The sequence below is a fragment of the Macrosteles quadrilineatus genome, unplaced genomic scaffold (genome assembly GCF_028750875.1).
Source record: "Macrosteles quadrilineatus isolate MER2022 unplaced genomic scaffold, UCM_ALF_1.0 Scaffold_5__1_contigs__length_97177068, whole genome shotgun sequence".
In the NCBI taxonomy this organism is placed as follows: Eukaryota; Metazoa; Arthropoda; class Insecta; order Hemiptera; family Cicadellidae; genus Macrosteles; species Macrosteles quadrilineatus.
In genome coordinates, this window is record NW_026542598.1 from 82,193,440 (window position 1) to 82,215,358 (window position 21,919).

At 37.3% G+C, this 21,919-nt stretch overlaps 1 protein-coding gene across 3 annotated transcripts; it reads left to right on the forward strand.

Moving 5' to 3' along the window:
• Positions 1-7,376: 7,376 nt before the first annotated feature.
• On the forward strand, positions 7,377-20,430 carry LOC128995325 (alpha-tubulin N-acetyltransferase-like). 3 transcript variants are annotated; one of them, XM_054420311.1, is made up of 8 exons: positions 7,377-7,604; positions 9,936-10,085; positions 11,272-11,446; positions 12,694-12,841; positions 13,384-13,486; positions 14,093-14,165; positions 15,230-15,279; positions 18,581-18,704. In XM_054420311.1, exons 1-8 carry the CDS (start codon positions 7,501-7,503, stop codon positions 18,585-18,587), a joined length of 810 nt encoding a protein of 269 aa, XP_054276286.1. In that variant the 5' UTR covers positions 7,377-7,500; the 3' UTR covers positions 18,588-18,704. The 3 variants fall into 3 exon arrangements, with proteins under 3 accessions (XP_054276286.1, XP_054276284.1, XP_054276285.1); XM_054420309.1 differs by lacking the exon at positions 15,230-15,279 and having other exon boundaries at positions 18,581-20,430; XM_054420310.1 differs by lacking the exon at positions 18,581-18,704 and having other exon boundaries at positions 15,230-15,847.
• The last annotated feature ends 1,489 nt before the right edge of the window (positions 20,431-21,919 follow it).

Genomic DNA, 21,919 nt, shown 5'->3' on the forward strand with positions numbered 1-21,919 from the left:
TATAAACCGAAATGCACAAGCACAAACTAAAAAAAAAACACTACAAATGCTTGAAAATTAGCTCCAACCGCGCGGACAATCCGTATCGTGTGGCCACTCTCATAAGACTACGTGTGTCATCCCCTCCAACGCGGCTTATGATCGCGCGGACAATCCGCGACATGGCGCGGACAATCCGCCCAGGCGGCTTAGGATCGCCCCATGTGGCCACTCTCATTTGATTCAATGTGTTGTCGCACCACATCCGCGTGGTCCGTCCGCGCGGATGATCCGCGTCGTGTGGCCCCGGCCTTAGAGTAGTATGGTGTAAAATACCGTACGTCACTCGTCCCAAATGTGTTTACCGGCAAACACATATTTTCAGGACTATAGTTCGGCCGCTTAGAAAACGACCTGCGCGCTAATGCTAAACCAATGCTGGAGGAGGTCGTTTTCTAAGCGGCCGACCTATAGTAACGTAATACTATTTCATCACTGTATTCGAAAATAGCCAATTTCCATACAGCTGAGATCTTCGAAAATCATCAATTTCCATACAAAAAAAATTGATCAGCTGACTTCATAACATAAACATTACTTTCGCTACACAAAGAATACTTTGTTACAACTGAAGTCCCCGGTTAGCTCAAAAGGAGCGATGAAGTCGTTTTTTTCACCGTGATAAAAAAGTATCGGTCAATACTCGTCACGAAAGTCCCATTTCGGGGCGAGATAGTGTTTTACACGCGAGTCTAAAATTTATTGTCGCTATACGCTACATTATGCGGATATGCCATCGTAGTACGTGAAAGAGTGTAGGAGTTTTGCCAACGGGTATCAGGTAGAAAGGGTCCCCATCCATGAATTCCACATACTGCGGAGTTTTGCCAACGGTTGTGGGTTGCGCGAGAGGGGGGGGGGAGAGATTACACGTGACCGTGAGGGTGGCTTCCGCTAGGGGTGGACAAACCAGGCAGGATGCTGACTGTGTTCAAAGTAATGGAGTTATGCACCTCTGACTGTGAAAGGAAATGTATTGAATTTTTAACCTAACCTAACCTAACCTAACCTAACCTAACCTAACCTAACCTAACCTAACCTAACCTAACCTAACCTAACCTAACCTAACCTAACCTAACCCACTGCGACAAGCGCATAACTGCCAAGCGTAGACTAGACAACCCTGACAATCGCTCTCCCTCCCTCCCTCACACTCTTTCTCCCACCACCACCGTTGGCAAATCTCCGCACCAAGAGGTGGCCGAAGGCACCCCTCCATCTACCTGACACCCGTTGGCAAAACTCCGGTTCCCGTAGTGAAATGTACTGACTTTATAGGCTTACCTCCGTCAGCAGTCCGAAATTGTGTCTTAGTCTTATTTCAGCTATATGTATAATGTTGATCAAAGCTGACATGTTTCGTTGCACTGCAACATCGTCGTGCCGCGTCATGATAACGCTATCGTGTTATTTCGTGTCCGTGTCCCGTGTTGCATGTTATGTTTAAATTATTTGATGTTTTTGACGTAAAGTTCCGACGATGTTGCAGTGCAACGAAACATGTCAGCTTCGATCAACATTAGTTGAAAAAAGACACAATTTTGGACTACCGACGGAGGTAAGCCTATAAAGTCATTATTCGTAGTCCAGGGGCTATCATAATGAATAATATGAAATGTACTGTTTTGTCTCACTACACTGTTTCAACTAAGTTTTCTCGTATGAAATTAGTCAGCATTATACAGATTTTCTTTATTCGGTCTAAATTTATAACAAATAACTTAAATAAGTAATATTCTTTTACTTGCTAGCAAACTGTCAAGCCAATGTAGGCATCCAAACGAATAGACTACATATTAGTAAAACATTGTTTTACTATTGACTCAAAAAGATACATTCTGGAAATTTGCGCTTATGTTGATTTTTTTTCAACAAATGCATATTAATCTATACAAATGGGGATTATAATAAGCGTTTTGAATGAGCCTAGGGTCAAGACAGGGTATTTATAAACCAAAAATAAATTTTCACCACACTATGATGTTTTTGGCTGTATATGTATGTGTATTGACTGTTAATTGGTGGCTGAAAGTTACGTTTTGCTGGCCATGCCAGCTGTCGCCAATTTGGGGACCGAGCAGGTTTTTACAGGCCGGGGCCGCAAAATCAGCTGTCCGCTTACTTACTTAAAACATGAATGCGTTTTAAATACACAATCAAAATCCATAGCATTGCAATATAGAATTATTGTGTTATTGTTACCGTTGCCTAGCAACTATTTATTTTTATTTTTGCTGATTCCTCAAATTATTTCTTCACATAACCTTAAAGTTGTAGTTGTGTTGACGATCAATGTGCATTATTATATTGGTGAATAGTGGTAATAGGGTATAGTGTGGTGAATAATAGCGTTCGTACCACGGACCGAAATGGTTTTGCAGCTCTCGATCGATTTATGTTCTCGACTACGTCTCGAACTTAAAAAACTATCTCGAGCCGGCAAAACCTCTTTTTCGGCCCTAGGTACGAAATATACTATTTCACCACACTATGATGTTTTTGGCTGTATTACATACGTTAATTGGTGGCTGAAAGTTACGTTTTGCTGGCCATGCCAGCTGTCATCGTAATTTGGGGACCGAGCAGGTTTTTACAGGCCGGGGCCGCAAAATCAGCTGTCCGCTTACTTACTTAAAACATGAATGCATTTAAATACACAATCAAAATCCATAGCATTGCAATGACATTGTCACCGTTGCCTAGCAACAATTTATTTTTATTTTTGCTGATTCCTCAAATTATTTCTTCACATATAACATTAAAGTTGTAGTTGTGTTGACTATTAGTGTGCATTGGTGGTGAATAGTGGTAATAGGGTATAGTATGGTGAAAAATAGCGTTCGTACCACGGACCGAAATGGTTTTGCAGCTCTCGATCGATTTAAGTTCTCGACTTCGTCTCGAACTTAAAAACTATCTCGAGCCGGCAAAACCTCATTTTCGGCCCTAGGTACGAAATATACTATTACAACTAGGTGGCGTTCGCAGATGCATCCACAAAATTGAGCGGAGTCATCAAGGGTTCATATTACATTGTTTTTGTCATACTGCAGTAAAAACAGTCGTCATTGATGCATGCGTTGCGGGTCTTAAGTAGCATTTTTACTCTTTAAGGAATAAAATTCGTTTTTAGCCTCCATGGAGTAAAACTCAACTTTTGTCAACTCAGTTATAAATTTCTATTGTAAACGATTGAATACGTATCGAAATATGTAACGATTCGTGCTTCATAATCATTTTAACCAGTCTCTTCCCATAGCATTTTAGCATTGCAGATACATTAATCCATTCCCACACTCAACACTGCCCACCTTTACTACTTCCTTCACCACACTCTACGTCGTGGACCTGTTTTCCTCTCTTCCCATAGCATTTTAGGATTGCAGATACATTAATGTAATTGCCAAAGACAGTTCCCACACTCTGCACTGCAAGCCTTACTACTTCCTTCACCATTTCCTACGTCATAGACCTGTTTCCTTCCCTTCTCATAGCATTTTAAGTATTAGATACATTTATCTAACTGCCCAAACGGTTCACTCAATCTGCACTGCTGGAAGGAAACAGGCCCCACGACGTAGGAAGTGGTGAAGGAAGTAGTAAAGGCTGGCCTTTACTACTTCCTTCACCACTTCCTACGTCGTGGGGCCTGTTTCCTTCTCTTCTCATAGCATGTTAGGATTGAATATACGTTATTCTAACTGCCACAGACGGTTCTCACAATATGTTCATACTTTATTACTTCCTAAGCCACTTCCTACATCGTGGACCTGTTTTCATCACTTTCCATAGCATTTTAGTATTTTAGAAACGTTAATCTAATTGCCACAAACATTGCCCACACTCCACACTGCTAGCCTTTAATACTTCTTTCACCATTTTCTATGTCGTATGCATGCTTCAATCCCTTCTCATAGCATTTCAGCATTGCAGATACATTAATCTAACTGCTACGAAAAGTTTCCAGTTCCCTAACACCACACTGCTCATCTTACTACTTCCTTCACCTCTTCTTACGTCGCAGACCTGTTTCCCTCTATTCCCATAGAATTTTAAGATTGTAGATACCAAGATACCTTAATCTAATCGTCATAAACAATTCCCACACTCCGAAAAACTCGCCTTTACTACTTCCTTCATCTCTTCCTACGTCACGGACCCGATTACCTCCCTTCCCTTAGCATGTTTGGATTACAAATACCTTAATCTATTGGTCATAAACAGATCCCACACTCCGGATAACTCGCTTTTACTACTTCCTTCACCACTTCCTACGTCACGGACCTGTTTCCCTCCCTTTCCATAGCATTTTAGGATTGCAGATACTTTAAATCTAATCGTCATAAACAGTTCCCACACTCCGAAAAACTCGCCTTAACTACTTCCTTCACCACTTCGTACATCGCAGACCTGTTTTCCTCCCTTTCCGTAGCATTTTAAGATTGTAGATACCTTAATCTAATAGTCATAAGCAGTTTCCACACTCCGGAGAGCTCACCTTAACTATTTCCTTCACCACTTCCTACGTCGCGGACCTGTTTTCCTCCCTTCCTATAGCGTTTTTGGATTGCAAATACCTTAATCTAATGGTCATAAACAGATCCCACACTCCGGACAGCTGTCCTTGACTACTTCCTTCACCACTTCCTACGTCGCGGACCTGTTTCCTTCCCTTCCAATATCATTTTAGGATTGCAGATACCTTAATCTAATTGTCATTAACAGTTCCCACACTCCGGACAGCTGTCCTTGACTACTTCCTTCACCACTTCCTACGTCGCGGACCCGTTTTCCTCCCATCCCATAGAATTTTAGGAATGCAGATACCTAAATCTAATCGTTATAAACAGTTTCCACACTCCGGTCAGTTCACCTTGACTACATCCTTCACCACTTCCTACGTCGTGGACCTGTTTCCCTCCCTTCCAATAGAATTTTAGGAATGCAGATACCTTAATCTAATCGTCATAAACAGTTCCCACACTCCGGACATCTCGACTTGACTACTTCCTTCACCACTTCCTACGTCACGGACCCGTTTTCCTCCCTTCCCATAGAATTTTAGGATTGCAGATAGGCCTACCTACCTAAATCTAATCGTCTTAAGCAGCTTCCACACTCCGAACAGCTCACCTTCACTACTTCCTTCACCACTTCCTACGTCGCGGACCCGTTTCCCTCCCTTCCCATAGAATTTTAGGAATGCAGATACCTTAATCTAATCGTCATAACCAGTTCCCACACTCCGGACAGCTCGCCTTGACTACTTCCTTCACCACTTCCTACGTCGCAGACCCGTTTTCCTCCCTTACCATAGAATTTAAGGAATGCAGATACCTAAATATAATCGTCATAAACAGTTGCCACACTCCGGACAGCTCACCTTGACTACTTCCTTCGCCAATTCCTACGTCGCGGACCCGTTTCCCTCCCTTTCCATAGAATTTTATGAATGCAGATACCTTAATCTAATCGTCATAAACAGTTCCCACACTCCGGACAGCTCGCCTTGACTACTTCCTTCAACACTTCCTACCCGTTTTCCTCTTTTACCATAGAATTTTAGGAATGCAGATACCTAAATCTAATTGTCATAAATAGTTTCCACACTCCGGACAGCTCACCTTGACTACTTCCTTCGAAACATCCTACGTCGTGGACCCGTTTCCCTCCCTTCCCATAGAATTTTAGTAATGCAGATACCTTAATCTAATCGTCATAAACAGTTCCCACACTCCGGACATCTCGACTTGACTACTTCCTTCACCACTTCCTACGTCACGGACCCGTTTTCCTCCCTTCCCATAGAATTTTAGGAATGCAGATAGGCCTACCTACCTAAATCTAATCGTCTTAAACAGCTTCCACACTCCGGACAGCTCACCTTCACTACTTCCTTCACCACTTCCTACGTCGCGGTCCCGTTTCCCTCCCTTCCCATAGAATTTTAGGAATGCAGATACCTTAATCTAATCGTCATAAACAGTTCCCACGCTCCGGACAGCTCGCCTTGACTACTTCCTTCACCACTTCCTACGTCGCGGACCCGTTTTCCTCCCTTACCATGGAATTTAAGGAATGCAGATACCTAAATATAATCGTCATAAACGGTTGCCACACTCCGGACAGCTCACCTTGACTACTTCCTTCGCCAATTCCTACGTCGCGGACCCGTTTCCCTCCCTTTCCATAGAATTTTAGGAATGCAGATACCTTAATCTAATCGTCATAAACAGTTCCCACACTCCGGACAGCTCGCCTTGACTACTTCCTTCACCACTTCCTACGTCGCGGACCCGTTTTCCTCTTTTACCATAGAATTTTAGGAATGCAGATACCTAAATCTAATTGTCATAAATAGTTTCCACACTCCGGACAGCTCACCTTGACTAATTCCTTCACCACTTCCTACGTCACGGACCTTAAGCTAGTGTCGTCATTTGATTATATTAATAATCCATACCACCGTTTATGTTCTAATATCTGTGGCATAATGCTATCAGCTATTTATTTATCTACTGCATTCAAAAGTCAACAGCTGATCATATGTCTTTGTTTATGTGTCAAATACTGCTTCCATAAGGATTACATTGAAACTTTGAGACCCAGTGGGGCGGATTCCTGAGAGACTTTTGTAACGCCATATAGATGTTGGCACTCACCGGTATGGTCTTTATCACCATGCAAAATTTGAAAACGATTGATTCAGCCGTCTAGGAGGAGTTTGCGTATTACGAAATGCATAAAAGTCGACGTATAAGAGCTTCGCTCGCTTCGCTCGCTCCGCTCAACAAGATACATTCCACTATTATAAGCCTGCATACGCAAAACTTGATTATTCCATTCCTTGACGGACTTTTGCATTGACAGTTCAGCTGTTTACATGCTTACATTTGTTTGAAGGACTGTTAAATACTCGTATTTTATTATGTTTTTATTACAAAATTTAGTTTAAAATGTTTCGCTGAAGTAGTGATTCACATTTCCATACCATATTTTACAGCGTATAGAAAATTTGCACATTGTGAACTTGATGTTGGCGAATTGAGGCCGGCTGCGACGCAGAGCGCAGAGGGTGAGCAAAGGTTGCAAGCAGTGAAAGTGAAACATGGGGTGGGAAGACAATAGACAAGGGCTAGGGCTAGATACTGGCTGGGGTGGGGGTAGCCGAGTTGTTTTGTCGACGCTTTCTAGTTTCAAGGTCACGCAGGGTAGGTTTGTGTTTGTCAACAATCGTAGTTCCCACCAACCGCCATTCCCGCCATTCTACCTGCGCTAGTGTAAGTGTAGTGGAGTGTAGTGACGCTACGTTGGAACGGGAACTGGACTAAGGAACTTTTAAGGAAGGTTGTCGTGTAAATCCATCACAAGTTAATTTTTTGGACTACACGTACTGTCGAACGTTTCAGTTAACTTTTTAAATCAAGTTCTTACATTCTTTGTTGGAATAGTGCATTAAATATGGAATTCAAACATAACTTAAATGACATATTCCAAAATCATATTTCCAAAGTATCTAACACGCTGCTACCGGCGGATTTCAATGGTGACAGAAAAAGAGCTTCGTAAGTATTTCGTTAGCTAGGTTTAGAGTAGGGTAGGTAACAATTATGTTCAATTACATCACAAAGTTGAGTCGATGATTCAACCCAGTGCAACTTTTAATGATGCAATCCAGTGCATTTTTTGTGATGCAATCCACCGCATCTTTTAATAATATAGTCCAGTCAATGAAAGATCCAAAAGTGGGCGTAGGCCGTAGAGTGTGTGAGCAGGCAACTAAGCGATTCCTTCAGAAACTTGTTCAGGGGGCTAAGGGTGTTAACATACCAAAAGCCCCGACTCCAAGGTGGTAAGCTGGGGCGGCGGAGGGGAAAAAGGGGGGGGGGGGGGTGAAAGGTACGCATTTTGGGTTTTTTGATTATATCTCAAAAACTGTCAACTTTTTGTATAGGTACTATACTAAATTATAAAATTGAAGAAGATTAAATTTTCTACAAGAAAATTATATAATGTGTTTATTTTGGTTAAACAGATTACGAGTTATTACTTATTTAATTAATATCTTATTGAAGTAGGCCTACTCCTTCCATAAGAAATACATCTAAATTAGTATGCGAAATGGGGTGAATCCTATCCGCCCTAAGGAAATATATCCGATATTCTGGAAATCTTGACAAAATTTCCAGTAATTTGACACATTAATAAAAATTTATTCAAAATTAAGGCTCTCTCAAAAAACTCTGGCTCTATTCGGAAAGTACCAAAATTTCTGGCACCCAAAGGGTAGGGGTGTGGGAATATTCGAAAGTTCGAATAGTTGAACGAATACTAAGTATTCGAGCCCGACTCGATCTTAATGAGTATATATTCGAACATTCGAATAGTAAACAAACCTAGAAATAATCTCTGATTTCAACCAAATAAATCATATGGTAGCCTATTGTGTTGTTTTATTTCATCATGCTTTATATTATAAAGTCACAACGGCAACGTCAGCATTAACTCTAAAGTATACACAACCATTTTCAAGGACAATAATTTTGTTGTGTCATTATTAAGATCTCTCCGCTCAGCTGGCTAGCTTACAATGCTCCAATACGATAGGCTTACTGCAAACTACTGGCAAGGAAACACAAGACTGTCAACCATTCTTATTTGATTAATTAACAATAGCCTATATTTAGCAGCAATTGAGTTTGTATCAGACAAATATCTATTTGTATAACTTTTAAATATATTATCTTAGCTTAATTAGGATCTACTTTTTGTAACTGAACTTAAGGTACAGTAGAATGACGAAATAAGAACACCTGTACCACCAAGAACAAATAACATATGTACCTAAGGGAAAAAATTGATTTAAAAAAAATGTTGGTTAAATTCAGAATTATTAATCTTAGTAGAGTTCTGAAGCTGTGATTGAAAAAACTCTTTTGAGTCTATAATAATAACATAAATATTCGCTCGGTACGGTAATATTCGATATTGGAAAATATTATGAAGTATTCGATTTGATTCGATTCTAACCCAAAAATCACTATTCGCACACCCCTACCAAAGGGTTAACTGGGCAACACAAGTGTCGCCTAGTGCTGAGATTTTGTCGCCCAGTGACTATGGGTGGTGCAGCATATTTTTTTAAATTCAAATTTTAAATATATCGGAATGTAAAGAATAACATTATGTAAATTTTTTAGAGTACGGTATTGAGCTATGATTAAAGAGGTGGTGAAGGGAGCCTTGGCCTGTTACAACGTTCTAGAATCTATCTATCTATATATTAATAGGCAAGCATGTTTCTTTAAAACCTTTTTTCTCAGCTCGTGTGTATCGTAGGGAAAATCTACGCATACCGTTAGAAAGCTATTTTCCTGTAGGTGTGCAGAATCCCTTTATAAATTAAAATAGGCTCAAAAATAAGCACAAAAAATGAATTTGAAATTTTAAAAAATTAACATGGGTTATATGGGTTGCTATGGTGATGACAAAATAACATCAAAATATAAACAGAAAATCAAAACAAATGGAAGACATTTCAATCACATGTTTTATTTACAGTGTGGGGTGAAAATAGAGAAGTTTGCACAAAACATACTTATGGTCGATTTTTCGACCACGGGGCGTACTCTCGTAAGAGTAATTAAGTGAGATTATGGACTATTTACAAGCAAATATAATTGAAAAATTCATTAAAAGATACGTAGAAATGCGTGGTTTTCACTTTAACTTATGCAAAAATTGGCAAATTTGCCCGGACTCCCCTTTTTGATGGGGGGCATTCCAAACCACCCAGTTAGTCTGGCACCTCTGTCACCCAGTGGAAATCCCTTTAAATATGCTATGGTACAGTCTACTTACGATGATAATTTCTGACCTTGGTTGTTATTCATCAGACATGTGGCAAATCAAGTGGCGGAAATAGTAGACTGCATGGGACAGGCCTCGTCCAAAGCACAAGGCCTACATCATCCCATCACCAGTGCCGAGAAATTGAGAAACTGCGATCACACATTCTATATCATGATTGATCCGAGGGAAAACCAGTAAGTACGCTGTATTTGGCTAGTGTTGTCTTTCAATGTTTTCTTGAAAAAAAAAACACAAAATTTTGATTAAGCATTGATGTTACCATAGATGAAAATAAATCATATTTACAACAATAAAATATTAGATGACTTAAAAAGTATATACCCCCGCCACAGCAAACCTGAAGACTAAGAGAATTTCTATTTACCTGGCTAGATTTCCACTAAAATAATCCCTCAAAATTGTCATATTTATTTCCTATTTAAAAAACATTAATTTTAACTAGTTCTGCCCGTGTCTTACCACTGGGAGAGAACAAAGAGAAGATATGGTGATTCTTCACTGCCTATTCTAATGCAAACTGTTTGGATTATCAAGTGCTTGTTCAAAGTCTCTCGAGTCTATCTCATTTACTAAAAAGGTCCTAAGGACCAACCTCAGAGCATGGCGATTGACCAGTTTCAATTATACCTGTCGTGGGAAAACTAATATAAATAATTAACAATCAAACAATCAATATATAACAATCAAATCAGAAATTATTTTGAATAAAACAATATCTTGAACAAAAATCAATACGGTTTTAGAAAAAAAATCTATTCTTAATGCGTTGGTCGATCTAGTCAGGCAAGTTCACCTCTCTTTCGAAAATAAAACTTATGCTCCAGCCACCTTCTGTGACTCTGTTTACAGCCATATTCTCCATATCTCTAAATTACAGTATTATGGATTCGATGGCCCTCCATTATATTTTATAAAAAGCTACATACAAAATTGAAAACAAGGAGTTTGTATAAAAGGAAGATTGTCAGATGAAGTAGTGACAGTTGAGTGGGGAGCTTCACAAGGTTCAGTCCTTGGCTCCATTCTTTTCTTAATCTATATAAATGATCTACCCTCTGCTGTTAATTGTAATTCCATAAGACCCTTGTTAAATTTTTGAAAGTTTGTCTGTATTTTATGGCATTAATGATTTTCCCTGATTAGACACTGGTCTAGAACTTATTTTTTGACACAGGACTTAGTTGTAACGTAAGTATAAAGGTGTTTTTTGGTGCCGATTCCAAGATCAGAGTAACAAGTATTCAAACTTTTCTCATGTTATATATAGGACTCACGGTATAGGATTTACCGCTGTCTATATTAAATTTTGTAAGCAATCTGACGACCCAAATTAGTTTAGTTTTAACTTGTAATTTGCAGTGGGAAAGGAAGCGTTGTTGGTATTCTGAAGATGGGAATGAAGCATTTGTCCCTGTGTGATGACGCAACTGGCATGGTCCATGAGAAGGAGACGTTGTGCGTACTTGATTTCTATATCCATGAATCAAAGCAGAGGACTGGAGCGGGAAGGAAAATGTTTGACTACATGTTGGAGGTATGTTAACAGTTAATATATTGTATGTGAAGTTTATATATTGTTTAAACAATATTTAAGTGAAATTGGTCATAGGGTAGCCTAATTCTTGCCTACAGTACACATAATGTGATATAGAATTATAGGTGACTGTGGGCTTTCAGTATTAACTCTGGAACTGCCGCGTTAGATTTGTTAACCCACATTTTGGTGCAGTTTGCATAGTTTATTAAAATAAAAATAAAAAATATTATATCATAAGTTATCAAAAAAGTTATAAACCTACTATATTTGTTTCAGGAAGAAACAGAGTATTATTATGTTATTTGTATATAGGGATAAAACTTGAAAACAGTTAATCAACTAATGGCCTCTTTATTTAGGGATAGGTTGTACAAAAAAATGTAATATTATATACTGTATTTTTTATGGGTTATATAAAAAATAATCTCAACCCTGATCGCAGAAGACCTTGGTAACGTTTCTGTGACCACTGAGCTATATATAGGATTTTGCTGAGACCGTGGAAGACGGTGATATTCGGGATTTTGCAGTCATCACAGAAGATGAAGATGATGTCTCCTCGACTGTGGGAGGTTATAGGATGATCTTGATATTACCTTGAATTTAGCTTGAAATCTCAGGCTGGCACACCTCCAGTTAAAAGATTTTATTTCTTTTATTTGAAGATTGTTTTGTAATACCTTCATTTACCATCACTTCATATGTTCATCTTCAATATGACATTTCATGTGTTTAGGAAAGTTTTCACTGAATTTGGCACATTGGAATTTTTTATTGCTGCTTTTTCTTTTATTCAAACAAACACCCCATCATAAAGACATAACGTAGTATAATCAATTCTTTCAGAACATGTGATAAAAAAAGAATTATATCGGTATCAACAAAACACTAGTAAAAAATATTAGTTTGAGCACCATAAACTATTTTTAACATAATGAAATCAATGGAATCTAGAATGGATAATCAGTTTGAAAGAATAGAAACCGGAATAAGAGTAGAAAATTTCTGGGATCGATTTCACTAATGAAAATGTATTTCAAATAGGCTACTTTTTTGAGTGACCTGATTTATTTAAAGTTAGTAGTCACTGCTCTGATAAACATTGTCTTGAAAAGGTAAATAAATGGGTATTGCACTGGATTCATTTTGCCTCGGAAAAAACTTATGGACCATAACACTGCGCAATTTGCACACAAGTCCCCTTGTTTAGCTATATTTGGATTTTTTTATTTTTTATTTTTCAGGACAAAGACACTGTGCCTTATAAACTAGCGATTGACAAACCAACTCAAAGCTTCTTGTCCTTCATGAACAAGCACTACAAGTTATCAAAGATTCACCCTCAGAACAACAACTTTGTCCTGTTTGAAGGATTCTTTGATAAAAAAAGTGGTGAGTATATTAGATTGTATATTACATCAAATACAGTAGCTCAGTGGTAGCGTCTTGACTGATAAGCCAGACAAGATCAAGACGCTCCTTATAAGGCTGTGGTTTGCTAGACGAGTAGTAGATGCGCTTCATAAGCGTATCCAAGCCACTTTTCTTACAAAGTTTCGTCTTTGTGTTTTCCTATAATCCGAATCAAAGGCGCGTGAAACTAATATGTGCACACTATTTGCTGCTATTGTTTGTATTTTTACGGAAATGGGATTTGTTATCGGTTCTATTGGTTATTTGGCAGGATTTGAACTCGGGACCTCAGGAACCGAAGTCCTGCGCTCTATCCACTAAAAAAAAAAACATTAAAAGGTGATATACATTTTTTCTAGAAAAAAAATCTTGTATTTTGTATATTTGTGTGTATTTTTTGTAGCAGACTAATCCTGGCTGATTATTAAGAATTACAAATCTGAGCATTTTCGAGATTTCCACGTTTAAGCTCATCAGTGGTTTATGTTTGTTGTTTCGTCTAACACACATATGTTTTACAGATGGCAGTTCCTCTCAAGAACCACTAGAATACTCGTATAGATCTGAGAAGTCCAAGCATGAGCAGGAGGTTCGCGACAACACTCAATCTGTATCTGACAGGCGGTATGTATGTTCTAGAATCTAGACAAATTAAAAATAGTAAATAGCCAGCTTTAGGCTACAATGTATCATGAATTGTAAACTTCAAGAGGAAAACTAAACATAGAGATGAATTGAGATCTTCTTGATATTGGATGCTACTGATGCTAAAGTAGCTAGAACCTTCCTCGGAAGCAGTAAACTTTTACTCGATAATTTTCGGTCCTAGGGAAGTTAAATTAAACACATGTAAGACAAAGGGGCGTAAGTATATGCTAAGCCTTATATTCTACGTCCCTTTCTCGTGCCAGCCAAGAAGCGTGGAAGTTTAAATGGGGATTGACAGTTAATCAATCTTGTGGGTGGGGAGTAGGCCTAAGTTAATATCTTAGATTAATAAACATCCTAATTGAGTATTGTTGAACTGCTGAAGAAATGGATGATCTGTAGCCCCGTATGAAGTGTATATGATTGTAGCGGTGAGTTTCACCATTGGGTGGTGGGCAGAGTCGAGCCTAGTTCTGAGCATTACTACGCATAATCCAGTTGCAGTACAGAGACTGAAGCCAACTAATATCCTTTTTCTTTAGGTGTTTGTACTGTTTAGTTCAGTTTTCACTTTGTTTTCAGTGAACGGGAAGACTACTTGCCCCACCTGCATGGCCGGCACGCTGCCTACAAACTTCCTGACACTATGGGAGACGTAAGTCGCATTACGTAAATATTCAGTATTCTAGTACAAGTAAAAAAATTGGGTTGTAGCTGAAAACATGATTAGATCATCTTTGTATTGTTGCCTATGATCTTGAGTAAGATGTTTTTGTGTAACCCTATGCATTTCACCAGCTTGTGTGGCATCTTCACAGGGTCTTCTTAAGCTATTTTCTTATCACTAACACTAATAGTATCGGGGCCAGGTTGAGAGAATAATTTGGCGACGGACACGCGGCAGAATCACGGCCAGAGGTCTTTCTTCCTCCATTTCATTTCTTGGACTCGTCGTTTCATTTCTTATTCGCTCAATCTGATTGAAATACCAGTATTGTCTGCAAATGTGGAGACTAATGTGTTAGTGATAAAAAGATACCATAGCTGAAGAAGACCCCCAAAAGATGTCACACAAGCTGGCAAAATATATAGGGTGACACACAAACATCTTACTCAAGAACATAAGCAATAATAAAAAAAAAGTCTAATAATATAATTTGAGTTCCTTGAATGTGGGATGCCAAAAAAATGTGAAAACATGCAAAGTTTTTAGTAATAAAACCATATGTATTTAGGGAGTCAGAACAAAACAGGGTATCTTTTATGTGTAGTTTTGAATGTGCTATGATTCAAAGGCACTTTTGTTTTTCTAGCATTGTGAATCAAAGCCAAACTTAACACTTAAGTTATGGTAGTTATAACCAAAACAATGTTAACTTATGATAAAATATAAGTGATGAGAAAGTTTAAGTTCACCCCAACATTAATTTTCACTTACAAACACACACAAACACTGGAAACTAAAATGTCTACTGAAAACACTTCCATGTTGGCTATTCAGGAGTGAGCTGGTTTAGTGGTAGAGAGCGGGCCTTTGGTTCCCGAGGTATTGGGTTAAAATCCCAACAATCACCAATGGATTTCATCTAAGTGATAATGCCGCAACCTCTTAGCCTGAAGTAATGTGTAAAACGGTACGAAAATAAAACCTGGGGTCCTAAGATGTGAAGATGGGACTGAAAGATAATGTAACTGTAATTATTTATCTTCTAATTACAGATTATTGGGGGCGGTGCAACTGGTCACAACCAGTCTCCAACCAGGAATGGGTTGGTATTGTGTTTTGGAATAATAAGCATTTTGCACCAGGGCACGGGCACTGAGCATGTCTATACAGTTGTCAATTTTTTAGCTGATAAAAGTGTTTGTGTATACCAATGCTTTTGTTGAAAACAAGTCGTAGGTGCCTCCGCCAACGGGTAACAGTGGATGTTTCACCATCGGATGACATGTTTAGCAAATAAAGGTTATTGTCGGACCGATAGGTTTTTTATGTGTTTTAACTACCTACAGCTGTTTTCACCACAAGGAATGGAGCACATGTTCAGGACAGAATGTCCGTGTTATTGAATCCCTCATGGTGGAGTTTGTTAGAAATTTTAATTTATATAACTTTTGATAAACAACCATGGGATCCTAATATTATTTATCTAGAGATTCTGACCTTAAGGTGTGGTTCATTTTTTACAGCTTTAGTTAAATCATAGCAATGGATCATTCTGACAGCTCAGGTAACCTAAATCTTTATGGTAATTCTGACAACCCAGAGGCCAAATCCATCTGATAGGTTTGATGTATCCATCATAGTGCGCTGCTATCGACTGTAACACACAGTGGTGTGAGATTTTCATTCATTTAGAGTATAGGTGAAGAAGGAATTTCATTTAAGTTACGAAATACCCATAGAACAGCAAAAGATGGAGAGATCAAAATGTATATTTCTCTTGTGTAGTCATCTACACATGTTCGCAGTATAGATTTGGTATAACACCTAAAGTAAATTTAATTCACTTTACTTACAATTTTACTGCATTCAGATTCATTTGGATTTTTACTGAAACTCAATTGCATAATAATTTGGCTCAAATGTGAGTGCAAATTATACTGGAAGCGATTGGGGTTTAGAAACAATAGTTACAACAATACCAACAGAGCTTAACAGTTGACAGAAGCACAAAAATGCAGGTCTTAAGTGGTACCGAGTGTCCAGAGGTGGTGTATTGGGTTGATACGCCGTCCATCGTACATCACTTGCCTCCTGCACTTTCTTTCATTGCATTCACCATTCAATTGGCTTATATTACTGTCTTCACTCTCTTCAGATCACCACATAGACTTGTTTTGTTAGGCAGTTGAGGTGAGGATAAAGTCTAAAAAAAGAAAGTGTATAAATTCAGTATTCACTTGGATGTTTTGTTGCTTCCGTGGATGAAGAAAAAACTTCCATCTGATCATAACTGTCTGTCTGTATGGATTGAACTATACGGCTTATTGCATATTGTATTGGTACTTTTGTTTATTTTCTGAGTATGTATTTTATGTATATTGTATGATTTAACATGGTACGTTTTATGCTGAGTAAAGTGATGGGTATTACATTTTCAAGTATTACGTAGTAGTATTAGCCTATGTATTATGTATTTTAAAAGGTTTCACTGAATTAGTTTCCTTCCAAAACTTTAAGTTAAAATGTACAGTAGAACCCTTCTATTCCAACCTCGTCTAGTCCAACTCCTTGCTTAATCTGAACATTTTCGCCTATCAGTGAAAATGTTATCGTGGTTATGTTTGTAACTATTTGCCATGGTCGTGTTGATATCATCATTGTTTCCCGCAATCACGTCAAAATCTTATTCATCTCCCGATATCACAGAAACATTTATCGTCATCCTCTACGATCGTGGGAAATATTGAACACTTCCCATGGTCACAAAAACCATGGGCATAGTCGCCTTCCAGGATTGTGGAAAATTCCTAAAAAAATCCCACAGTCACGGAATAAATCATCATTATCCTCAGCGATTGCGGCAAAATCCTAAACGCCTCCACGGTCGTATGGACATCATTGTCTTCTGCGATTTTAGAAAAATATTAATCATCTCCTGAACATGGTGGGGCATAATTATCGTCTCCAGCAATGACAGAAACTTTGTTGTTGTTAGGGGTCTGTCTGGGGTCACGACAAACCCCTGAATACCTCCTGCGGTTAAGTATAAACATCATCATCATCTCCTGCGATCACAGAAACTAACCATCGTTGCTATCTGCGATCACAGCAAACTTCTGAGGTAAAGAAAACTTCATCGTCGTCTTCCCCGATCGTGACAAAATATTGAACGTCTTCCGCAATCACTGAAACATCATCGTTTTCTCCCGCGATTGTTTTAAAATATTAAATGTCTCCTGCGGTCACGGGGACATCCGCGATCACGCACGATCAATAAATGTCAGTAAGAAATTAATTTGGTCATTAAATAATATGCTCTTCGGATAGTCCGACCATGGTCCCGGTCCCGTAGGTGACGGATTAGCGGCGTTGTACTGTAGCAAAAATATCAAATACTTTATGACTTTTAGCTTGGATTAAATAAATATGGCCGGATGGAGAGGTCACAGCTAACTCACCTGGGGAAATGTTGCAGACGAGTCAAAGAACACATAAAAAGTATAATTATGTGTGTGTTTTTATGCGTTCTTTGACTCGTCTGCAACCTTTCATCAGATGAGCTGTGTCCTCACCATCCTATATATTTATTTAATCCAAATACTTCATGAGGCATTTAATAAAATATAAAAAAATCCAATGTAAATATTCTATTTCAGGTGATTACAAGTTTTTTTTACAAATAAAAATATAGAAAAATGTTTGAAATGTTTTACATAAAAATGTATAAATGTTTTCTCGGTGTACCTGGGAAAATTCTAGAGTAATTGTATGTTTTAAATTACAGTTTTTAACTGAGGAAGTCAATATTATTCTTTATTCTAAGGAGTGAATTTATCGATACAGCAGTGCCACGATGATCCGACATTCTACAGTTCAACAACAGCTTGACAAAAGTATCTCCTTCTATAAAAATGGTTGTGATTTTGTTCAAGATTTGTGTGGTATCGCATAATCTGTAAGCACCGACTAAATTATTCTAGTCGCAACATTTTCTGTTGAGAACAGATACTTGTGTTTGAAACGATATCCAAATGTTTATAATTGGTTTTTTAGTAAGAAACATGTTCACTGTGTAAATAAAAGTTATAAATTAGGTTTAAAACCTCTTTTACCATTTTAACTTCAAGTAACTATTCATCAACTAGTGCACCATATGGGTTCGATCCAGCCAATAAAAAGTTGTTGATCAATTTAAGACCCAACACATGAAGTTTATATTGGTTAAAAATACTCCAAATATGTCTGAATCTTACTCAATTACTTCCAAATTTAGATTAACTTAGCAAAGGAAATACAACTACGTTGCAAGTGCCTCTTTTTAAAAGATTGTAAATGTTTATTTTGTACCTATGTGCTTGTGCTTTTTTTTTTGTTGGTAATACGGTGTGTGTTTTTTTTTTCAGAGAATAACCAAGCTTACTCCATCCAACGTGAACCACTGCTCTCTGGTAGATCGAGCATTCCTGTATCGTTTATTTATTTTAACGATATTACATTTTCACTTTGTAAATAGCAGTTTTTTACTTACTTTTAAGTTAAAAGGAATTGGTGCGGTTAATTATATTTATGCACCATTAGGAGTAGTTAGTTTGCAAATTTTGGATAGCATACTCATAATTTCATTTGATTAATGAAGATAGTTTCAGTTTCTTCATTCAAGAGAGTAATCAACAACAAACATTTTTAGTTTTTTCATTGGAGTCTAGAGTAGGCAATGGTTCACTATAAACTATGTTACTTAGCCTATATTAACGTATATTTAACGATTTGATTAATTTCATTTGGTTTCTCTCTTTTTTATCTGTACAGGTTAATATTTGTACGCATAGTTTAAGGCATTGAGACAAAGTATTCCTTGAGATTATTTTTTAATGTGTTTAACTATTTTTTATTTTTGCCTCGCTATTCTTTATGTTTTTGTAAAATTTCTAGGTTTAACTTTGAGTCTGAGCATTTTGCTGAGTTCAAAAATCTATTTTAAGTCATTAGTAAATGTCTGTAAAATCAGCTTAAGTATGCCCTTAAACAATGCAAACATACCATTTTATCTATAACCTTTTACTATAATACAACTAGACATTCCATCCCCATGTTGTGGCCAGTTTAAAAAAGTCAATATAGTCATCGTTATTGATGCAAGCCACAAACAGATTGTGCTGATGAAAATACTAATTTCTGTCAAATGTACCAACTTTTTCACAAGTCAAATTGATGAAACGGCATAATTGTGAGCTAAAGCAACGCTGTTAAGACTCATCAACTATGTCAGAAACAAGAAATAAGGTAGAAAATAGAATTTTTTACACTAACGCATTCTGTGACTGGCTCACACAACTTAAAAAAACAGCGACAGCTGGTCTATATAGATGGGATGTCTACTTCAGTATCCAATAGTAAATGCTATAACTTAAGAGTCAGCAGGACCGCCAGCCATCTTGGATTGTCTGCCTATAAAGGCATTGTTAATGGTTGAAGCATATTACGTAGCAAATATCTAATTTTAAAGCTATTGAAGCGGCGGATGTGATTTGCTATCTACTTTTAAATTTTAATTGTTATTATTTTGTCAAAGTACACAAATGTGTTAACTTACACCAGGTTTTTTTTCAACCTCTAAAACAAAAGTTTAAAAAATCTGAAAAGCAATTAACACGAAAAATATATTTAAGAATCACATAAAATTTTCTGCTTGGTAATCAAGCTTACGGTGCATGATTAATATGCTTCAACGTGAACGCATGTTTTTGCTGATCGGGGCTCGGACAACCGCTGTTTTGCACTACCGCCGCGCATAATAGTACTGCAGCTGCGAGTTACCACAGGCTTTGGAGCGCTGTAGTCAACAGAGATAAAATTATTGACTCCTGCTGACTCTTAAAGAATATTTTGTGATTTTCAAATAACGTTTTACATCAAGCTGTGTTACAGTATTTGATTCTGATGTTAATTGATACAGGATTTACATCTTTCCTTTGGTTTATACCAGTTGGTATAGAAACAAAGCTGTAAACAATTTATTCCCGCATATTGTTGTTTTGTAATAACCATTGTTACGTTGAAATTAAATGTATAATGTTTCAATTTACATAGTTTATTGTAATTTATATATTTGTTGATTTGCTTAAATGGTTATTGTTGGTATGTTTTTTCAAGTATAGGGATCTGATTTTTACAGGCATCTAGTAGAAATAAGCAAACTTTTTTAGGTTAGTCTCTTTTCTTTGTTGTAATGTGGAAAATAATTTAAATAAAACACTGATGAAATTGTGAAAATGATGTTACTTTATTTACAGCTGTTTTTCAATATAAATAAACAATGAATAAACAAAGCCTCGTAACTGAATGTGATGTTTTTCTAAATTTCACACAAGTTAGGAATTTGAACTACCATTGATTGATATGTTACATGCTACAGTCTTAATTTCGTTCACAATATTTAGGCGGTTTTAGGTGAAGAAATCTATCCCCTCCACTTGACCCGTACCTTTTAAAATAGCTCAATCTGATCAAGCTACATACATTAAATACAAGAAGTGATGAGGGAACTTTACCTCAAATCGTCTAAATATTGTAAAGGAAGTATAATAAGTTGTGGGGTTTTTCAAGAAGCAGGAGTGTAGCAAAAACGTGATTGAATTGTTAGAAGTAAAAGTACTATTTTTTATTTGTATTTCAAAATGAGTCTTTAAATTTTATGAGTACCGGTAGCCAAAATTGAGTTCTTAAAAAATCTGTTTAGTAATAAAACATATACTATGTTAAGCTCCTGGTAAAAAAAAAAACGCTTAAATTAAATGTTATAACTCCTTTTTTTCAGAGTTGTACCGGTTATTCTAACAGGTAGAGTTACAACGGAATCTCACATTTGGTTTTGTGGGTATACCATTTTGATTAATGTACATTTCAAAACATAAATTAGAGATTATACAGGGTGAATAAAAAGTTAAGACCCCCCCCTCTAATATTTTTCCAAGTAAATATACAGAGATATCCTTTTGGCGGTCAAGCAATCTTAGCAGGAAGTTTCATTTTATCATTTTGAAATTTTTGAGTGTCCCCCCAAAAGGGGGGATTTGGGGGGCAACTCAAATATTTTAAATGTAAACCCCCTTCAAGTGACACCTCATTTTGAAGAGTTTACAAAAACTTAAAGAATGGTGAAAACTAGAGGTCGCTATCTCTTCTCTATCCAAAATGGTAGCCCGTCAAATGTTGTGGAAAATCAACGATAAAATTGTTAATATTGGCTGCCATTTTGGATAGAGAAGAGATAGCGAGCTCTGGTTTTCACCATTCTTTAAGTTTTTATAAACACTTCAAAATGAGGTGTCCCTTGAAGGGGGTTTCTATTGAAACATTTTTAGTTGTCCCCCGAATCCCCCCTTTTGGGGGACACTCAAAAATTTTAAATGTAAACCCCCTTCTGTATATTTACTTGGAAAAATATTAGAGGGGGGGGGGTCTTGACTTTTTATTCACCCTGTATTTTTAGAATATTGTTTTATTGAATATCATAACAAAAATTATTTTCACTGAAAACAAGAATGCTTGCTGGTGCATCTATATTTTTTCAATTCCATTGTTTAGGATTTAAAAAGAGTTGAAAGCTTATTTTTATAAAAGTAATGAATCATCATAGCTGTGTAAACATTATGTGGTGAAGTTGTCAAAACCCAGTCCATCTTTTACTGCCTCTAGGGTTGATACAATGACTAAAACAATAGGCTACTTGGTTTGCCCTG

Excerpts from the sequence above, each read along its gene's own strand:
- LOC128995325 (XM_054420309.1), top strand. The coding sequence starts at position 7,501 with ATGGAATTCAAACATAACTTAAATGACATATTCCAAAATCATATTTCC. Across the intron at positions 11,447-12,693 it reads TGTTTGACTACATGTTGGAG|GACAAAGACACTGTGCCTTA; the intron begins GTATGTTAACAG and ends TTTATTTTTCAG. Across the intron at positions 14,166-18,580 it reads TTCCTGACACTATGGGAGAC|AGAATAACCAAGCTTACTCC; the intron begins GTAAGTCGCATT and ends TTTTTTTTTCAG.